The following is a 7,465-nucleotide window of genomic DNA, read 5'->3' as shown; positions in this document are numbered from 1 at the left end:
AGCAGAAGATGGCCTAATCGGCCATCACTGGGAATAGAGGCCCCTTGGTCTTGCAAACTTTCTATGACCCAGCATAAGGCAAGGCCTGGGCCAAGTAGTGGGAGTGGGTGGGTAGGGGAGCAGAGGTGGGGGGAGGGGTATAGGAAACTTTCGGGATAGCATTTGAAATGTAAATAAAGAAAATTAAAAAAAAAGTTAAGATTGGAATAGAAAATTTAAGCTTAAAAGAGAAAAACTCTTGTTTTAAATTTTCCAAAGTGAACATTTTGCAGTTATTATTATACAACAGAAATTAACACTAGTTTGGAAATATTTTTCCTCTTAAGTTTTGAATAACAAAATTACTTGCTGATAATCTTCTGTTCCAATAAACTCAATAATAATAAGAAAAAAAAAGATGAGAGCCATGAAGTCTATCTAAAAATACAGCAAGAAGTATAGTACATGTACACAAAAATATTTCTGCCTGTACTGTGACTGGGCACCAAAGTCCAGCACTCCAGGGATTTAGTCCCTACTTATGCTTCAGCTCTCCTGGTTCTTGCCGCCCATGCTTTGACCCTATCGAGCTGTACCTGCAGCTCTTCCTGGTCACTGCAATCATCATCTGTCCTCAACAGTTTGCTCATACATTACCAGCCTAACTTTCATAAGGCATCTGTCTCTGGTAACATCATCCCACAAATTAAACACCTTTAGGGGTTATAGAAATAACACTATGATTTAATCAAAAACTTGTTTTTCATTCATTCAGTAAACATTTAGTACATCTTGCTAGTCATCCTTGTTCCTTTAAGCCATCTGGGCTCAATGTGCCAACATTTACTGAGTGCTTAGTCCATGCCAAATATCACATTAGGTACTCTGCAGTTGCTGCTTCATTTATTCTTCACAGCACTCCCCAGCCATGCCCTGAGGCAGAAACCATCACCCCTCCTTGAAAGGTGATAAAGTTAAGAACCAGTCTGGATAACTAAAATGGGCAACAGTGTATTTCTGATAATTAACAGAGCCACAATTGTCGTTCTAACTTCCAAGCCAGAGGTCTTGATAATCTGTCCTGTCCCAGCAGGCGTTCTCTATCTTTGTCCTTTTGATTTCCTGTCCTGCCTCTTTCTGTCCCTGAATGTGTTATCAATGCCCTTCTCAGGCCTCTCCATAGCACTCACAACTACTGACTCGCATACCCATTACTCACATGGAAGTCCTTTGAGTACAGAACAGTCACCTGATCCATCTTGTCATTAGCATTTGACCTAATGTTTATATCGTGGTAGATGGTAGATGTTGTTAAATGGATGAATAAGTCATTTTAATTTGCCATAGACATTTAATAAATATCCATTTAATATCAAATATAACCAGGACTGAGTACTCTTTGGTCTAGCTTAGGTGCATGTCTATCTCAGGACACCTTTCTCTTGACTGCATTCCTGGTTTTACCAGCTCAGCAAGGAGGTCATGGGAGTTAATAGCTTTGCTGTTCACACAGTAGCCAGTACAGATACGGCAGCCTCAACTCTCCCTTCTCTCTTCTAGTCAGTTATCAGTTCTGCCCATTTGCCTCCACAGCTTGAATTCCAGCCTTTCCATTTCTACTGGACTACGGCTACTGCCTTGAAGCTGGTTTCTGGCCTCTTATCAGCTAAAAGCTAAATTAAATCCATCCTGTATCTGAAAATACTAAATAAATAAATAAGAAGGCAGATCAGAACATGAAGTGCAGGGACGTTTTAAGTATGTAATTTAAAGGACCAAATCCCACACAGTGTACCAAGCAAGCAGTTGGAATCAGACAGACTCAGATAAAAGAGGATCCAGACTCCTGGAGGACAGTCTTTCTGGAATAGGGGAACGGGGAAAGGTCATGAAATGAGTTACAAAGGAAGCCCCAGTAACATGCAAGACAGAGACAATAGGAATATCATTTTCTGACTGCAATGCAATAAAACTAGAAAGTATAACAAAACTAAAGAATGTGAAGGTCCCAGGATTTAGAACCTTTAAAATATGTTAAGCAGTATCAGTATGAATAAACACAATGAAATTATAGAACACATTAAAATCGACAGTGGAGTATTACATATTGAGATGTGTGGGAGGTTCTAAATGTGTTTTAAAAATTCATCATACTAAATACTTCCTGATTTTAAAAAGTAAATGAAATGCCTGATTTCCAATCTACATATTCAACATAACCCTGTTAAAAATTCCAATGATATTCTTCACAGAAGTAGAAAGTAATATTAAAACTCATTTAAAAGCACAAAGTATTCAGAAGAGTCAAGGCAATCCTGAACAAAAGAATGCTGCTGATAGGATCAATATTGCCACTGTTAGGTCAAAGTTTCATGATCGCCACAGTAATAGGAGCAGCATGGACTGAGGGCATGTAAAACCATGGAACAGAATAGGAAGTCCAGATAGAAACCAACACAGCTAGCCACTAAGTTTTGACAAAGATTGAAAAAACAGCATTGGAGAAAAGAAACAGCCATCTACAAATGGTTCTGGGGAAGCTGGACAGCCATGTGTACAAGAAAGAAACCACTCCCCATTTCTTACCGCAAACAAAAACCAACTCCAAATTAGTGATGGGGATAGGGGAACCTTAATGTAAGATCTGAATACTGGAAAAAGTATTGGCAAGTTCTGAATAGGACCCCAGTTGCCAAGGAAATAAGGCCAACAATTGACAAATGGGATCTCATGAAATTAAAAAAAAACAAAAAACAAAAAACAAAACCAAAAAAACTTCGCCGGGCGGTGGTGGCGCACGCCTTTAATCCTAGCACTTGGGAGGCAGAGACAGGCGGATTTCTGAGTTCGAGGCCAGCCTGGGCTACAAAGTGAGTTCCAGGACAGCCAGGATTACACAGAGAAACCCTGTCTCGAAAACAAAACAAACAAACAAACAAACAAACAAACAAACTCTTCTGTGTAACCAAGGGAACAGTTGGGTGAAGAGAAAGCCCACAGGCTAGAGGAAATCAGAACTACACGTCTTAGAGATTAATAAGTACAGTATACAAAGAACTAAAAAAAAAAACTGACCAGTCACCCCCCCTCCCCAAAAAAGAACTGATGAAAGTAATAGAGAATTCAGGAAGAAGAAAACAGAAATCATCAATAACCATGAAAAACTGCTTAACTCACCAGTCACCAGAGAAATCCCGATTAAAATCACATTGACATTGCATATTACCCTAGTCTGAATGTCAGTCATTAAGAAAGCAACAGGAGTGGGCAATATGGTCCAGAGGGTAAAGACCCCTGGCTGCCAAGCCTAAAGATGCACAGGAAGAAGAACTGAGAGAACTGATTCCCACAAGCTGTTCCCTAACCCACACACATATGTCTGACATACACATACAATAGACAGACAGACAGATATAGATGACTGATAGATGATAGATAAATGATGGTAGATAGAAAGGTAGATAGATGGATAGATAAGATAAAGAAAGAAGGAAGGAAGGAAAGAAAGAAAGAAAGAAAGAAAGAAAGAAAGAAAGAAAGAAAGAAAGAAAAAAAAAGAAAGAAAAAAGGAAAGACAGACAGACAGATGTAACATAAATTCTGGTACAGATGTGGACAAAGGGAATCCTGATCTTTATACATGGTTGGTGGGAATGTAACCTAGTCCAAATTCTATGGAAATCAGAATGGAGGTTCCTCAGAAAATTAAAAAATAGATCTATCATATAGCCCAGCTATCCCTCTCCTGAGACCCCAAAAGACTCCAAGTTAACATATCACAGAGGCACTTGCACATCAATGTTTATGCAACGGTATTCACACAGCTAAGTTGTGGAAAGATCCTTGGTGTCCACACAGAAATTTTTTTAATCCATAAAGAAGAATGAAATTATGTGTCTTCAGGGAAATGGGTTCAACTGGACACCATCATATTAAGCAAGCCTCGGGAAGTCAAATATTACATGTTCTCTCATTTGTATTTCCTAGATTCTATACAGTCACATAAAAACACGCCTGTGTAGATTATGTGAAAAGAAGTAAAATGGTCTAAGGGGATAAATGAAGGATTGAAAGAAAGGAGAACAGAGGGGAGCTGGGGGAGGGGTGGAAGTGGTATGTTCAATAGACACTAAATATCTATAAGAAAAAATTGAATGCATTTTAAAATTATTAATAAATAAAATAAATGCTCAAATTTTAGCACAAAAAAGTACACCAAAAGAAAGCACAGGAAAGAGAATATGGCTAAGAAGTTGGTATTACTAGGGAAGAAACTAGAAAAAAAATGCTTAAGTAGTAAATCAAAATCTTGCTTTAAAAATAAACAAAATACTAACATTATCAATACAAAGGGAGAAAGTAATACAAATTATTAAGAGCAGACTCATCATTAAAGCATAGGTGAATTTTTAAAATTAAAACTCATCACTTTGCAGAGCTCAGTGGAAACACATTTGGAGACCGAGATGAAGTTTGTAATTGCTAAGGAAGTGCATGCTGCCAAAACTGACCTCTCAGAAAGTGTAAACAGACTAGTTTCTACAGCACAGAGAACATTATTAAGGAAGTATTCCACAAAAACTGAGGTTCAGATGGTTTGCAAAAGAATTTTATCAAACTTTCTAAGCCACATAGTTTCAATGTTCCATAAATTATTCTTGAACACAGAAAAGGAAAAACTCTCAATTACTTTTATGAAACAAATCTAACTTCAAAATCTAAATCAAGTAAAGAAACACAAAGAAAAAGTACAGATCACTATATCTCATGAACATCAATAAAAAAATTCTAAGCAACTCATTATTAAAGGTACCACTATATTAAAAAAAACAATACAATACAAGCAAGAGAAAATTATTTCAACACTGTAAGGTTGATTCAGTATTTGGAAACCTATTTATATCATGCTATACATTACCAATTCCAAGAAAAATATTATCTCCATAGATCATAGTAAACCTCTGACAAAATTTAAAGCTTATTCATAATAAATAAAAAATATTGAAGAAAATAAAAAGAGATACTTTTTTATATTCTAAATATATAGTCTTAGTTCTAAAACCAGTACTTTATTTAATGGTGAAACACCAGAGGCATTTCTCCTAAGCATAAGAACAAGGTAAGGTGTCTGCTATCTCTACACCATTCAACCTGCACGAGAGGTATTAGCCAGTATAGTTAGACAAAGAGATTATGGTAGACATAAGAATGAATTAAAGGGAAATAAGATTATCCCTGCTTGCAAGTGGGATATGCCAGCTGGGGATGGTGGTACATATCTTTAATCTCAGCACTTGGGAGGCAGAGGCAGGTAGATCTCTTTGAGTTCAAGGTCAGCCTTGTATACACACTGAATTCGAGGCCAACTGAAGATACATAGTGAGATCCTGTCTTGAAAACAAAAACAAAAATTCCACAAATAACATACACCTGTAAAATACATGAAAATTATGAGAATCAGTGATGGACCTAACTACATTAGTTAGTCAGTTAGTGAATTGATCAGTGAATTAATAGTATCTAAAATTAACATGAAAAAAGAATAGGCCTGAGAAAGAGAAGCCCACGTATAGATTCCATCTAGATATGTCCAAAATAGATCTACAGAGACAATGCAGACTAATATTTGCATAGATAGGGCTAAGATTAGTGGGTAGTAGAGGCAATGGTGAGGGGCTATGATGCCTTCGAAGGGGTACAGTTTCTCTGTGATATTACAGTTATGCTAAAATGGAATGCTAAGAACACAACTCTGTGGATATGTAAGAACTATTAACTTGTGTACCATAACTGGGTAAACTGGATACAGTTAATGAAATCTCAGTAAAGTTGCTTTGAAAAGTATAGGTAAAAGGCTGCCCTCAAAAGATGTCCATTTTGAGATGACTGCAATATTCTAACCTTAGCTGTGAAGTATGACATATGGAATTTTGCAAACCTCTTCAAAGCATGCATAAACTAATCCTTGCTAAAGATTTTTAAGTGATAGACATCACATATATTTCTAGTGCATTATGTAGTAAGAAACCCCACTTACAATAGGAAAGATTAAATACCAGGGAATAAAGTTACTTAGATTTATGCAAAATCTATGGTGAATAGTTTTGTTTGTTTGTTTGTTTTAAGATGGTGTTTCTCTGTGTTGTCCTGGCTGTCCTGGAACTTGCTCTGTAGACCAGGCTGGCCTCAAACTCACAGATCTGCCTGACTCGGACTCCTTAGTGTTGGGATTAAAAGTGTGGGCCACCACTATATCTTCAGATCTTCTGTGTTTTAACAGGATGCTTCAACATCTCTTAAGAGGTCTGATTGAATATATATCAGGTAATTAGCAATTTATTTTCTATTTTATTGTATGTGCATGCGTGTTTTGCTTGTGCACCTTGTAGGTGCATGATGCCCAAGGAGGGTTCAGAAGAGGGCGTCAGAGGCCTTGGAACTGGAATTAAGATCAGTTATATGTGGGTGCTGAGGACCAAGCTTACATCATCTGTAAGAGTAACCAGTGCTCTTAACCTGTTGAGCCATCTCTCCAGCTCCTGTAATTAGCAATTTCAATAAATGTCAGTGAAAATAACCAACAAGCGCTCCAAACTCCCATTTCTCAGAGCGACTGAAGTAGCTACATCCAAGAACTTCTCTCAGGTCTCTCTGGGTTATCTTAAAGTCCTGCAACCCTTTTACAGGTCACCCACCCCATTACGTGAGTTAAAGGAATTCTCCTAAGCTTATGGCTCCCACACAGACTGGCAGGAGAGAGGAGTCTGGCCGCCTACTGACAGGAAAGGCAGGGAGGAAAATGACACGGAGGCTGACAGGAAGGCTGACAGAAAGCCTGGCAGATGCAAAGGTTGAGACAAAGACCAACAGGAAGGCTGACACGGAGGCCGCTGACAGGACGATCCCGCCCGCCCGCTGCCTGCCGCGCCACCTGCTCGCGCTGCTTGCTCTCCGCCCCTCGGCGCTCTCGACCTCCGCTGGAAAGGGGCGGAATCCGGGGTGTCTGTGACCCGGGCCTGGGAGCCGGTGGGCCGCTCTCCTCCCGGGGCCCCGGGCTCCACCGCTGCTTGCTTGGAGGCACAGCGGGCCCCGAGCCCTGGGCCTCGATGGCCGAAACCTCGGAGACCCCTCAACTGCCACACGCCATGGCGGTGCGAGGCGAAGCGGGTCACGTAGATCACGCGAGGCCCATCTGGCCTTTGCCCACTGCCGCTGGGCACCATCTCTCGGCAACCTGCGGGACGGACCTCGGAGCGGCCTCAGCACAGGGCGTGGGGTGTGTGTGTGAGGTGTGTGTGTGAGGTGTGTGTGTGAGGTGTGTGGGGTGGGGGGGGTGTGGGGGAGGGGAGACGCGTGCGCAGCGCATGCGGGCTGGGGGAGGGGAGAACCGTTGGGGCCGGACCTATGCGAGGCATGGATGGGGCTGTCCTAGAGGCCCCAACTTCAGGGAAGAGAGATGATGGGGTGTGGGTGGGTGAGCTGGAGC

General features: G+C 40.4%; 1 protein-coding gene across 1 annotated transcript in view; it reads right to left on the bottom strand.

Annotated features, from left to right (window-relative positions):
• Positions 1-7,220, bottom strand: part of C14H5orf47 (chromosome 14 C5orf47 homolog) — a 15,349-nt gene extending 8,129 nt beyond the window's left edge. The window contains exon 1 of the mRNA XM_029546631.1: positions 6,911-7,220. Coding sequence (XP_029402491.1) covers positions 6,911-7,202 — 292 coding nt within the window. The 5' untranslated portion in view covers positions 7,203-7,220. The remainder of the gene's footprint in view (positions 1-6,910) is intronic.
• Between the last annotated feature and the right edge of the window lie 245 nt (positions 7,221-7,465).

This window comes from Mus pahari, chromosome 14 (assembly GCF_900095145.1).
Source record: "Mus pahari chromosome 14, PAHARI_EIJ_v1.1, whole genome shotgun sequence".
Classification (NCBI taxonomy): domain Eukaryota; kingdom Metazoa; phylum Chordata; class Mammalia; order Rodentia; family Muridae; genus Mus; species Mus pahari.
The sequence above is the reverse complement of the archived record's forward strand: the minus strand, read 5'-3'. Positions and strand labels throughout refer to the sequence as shown.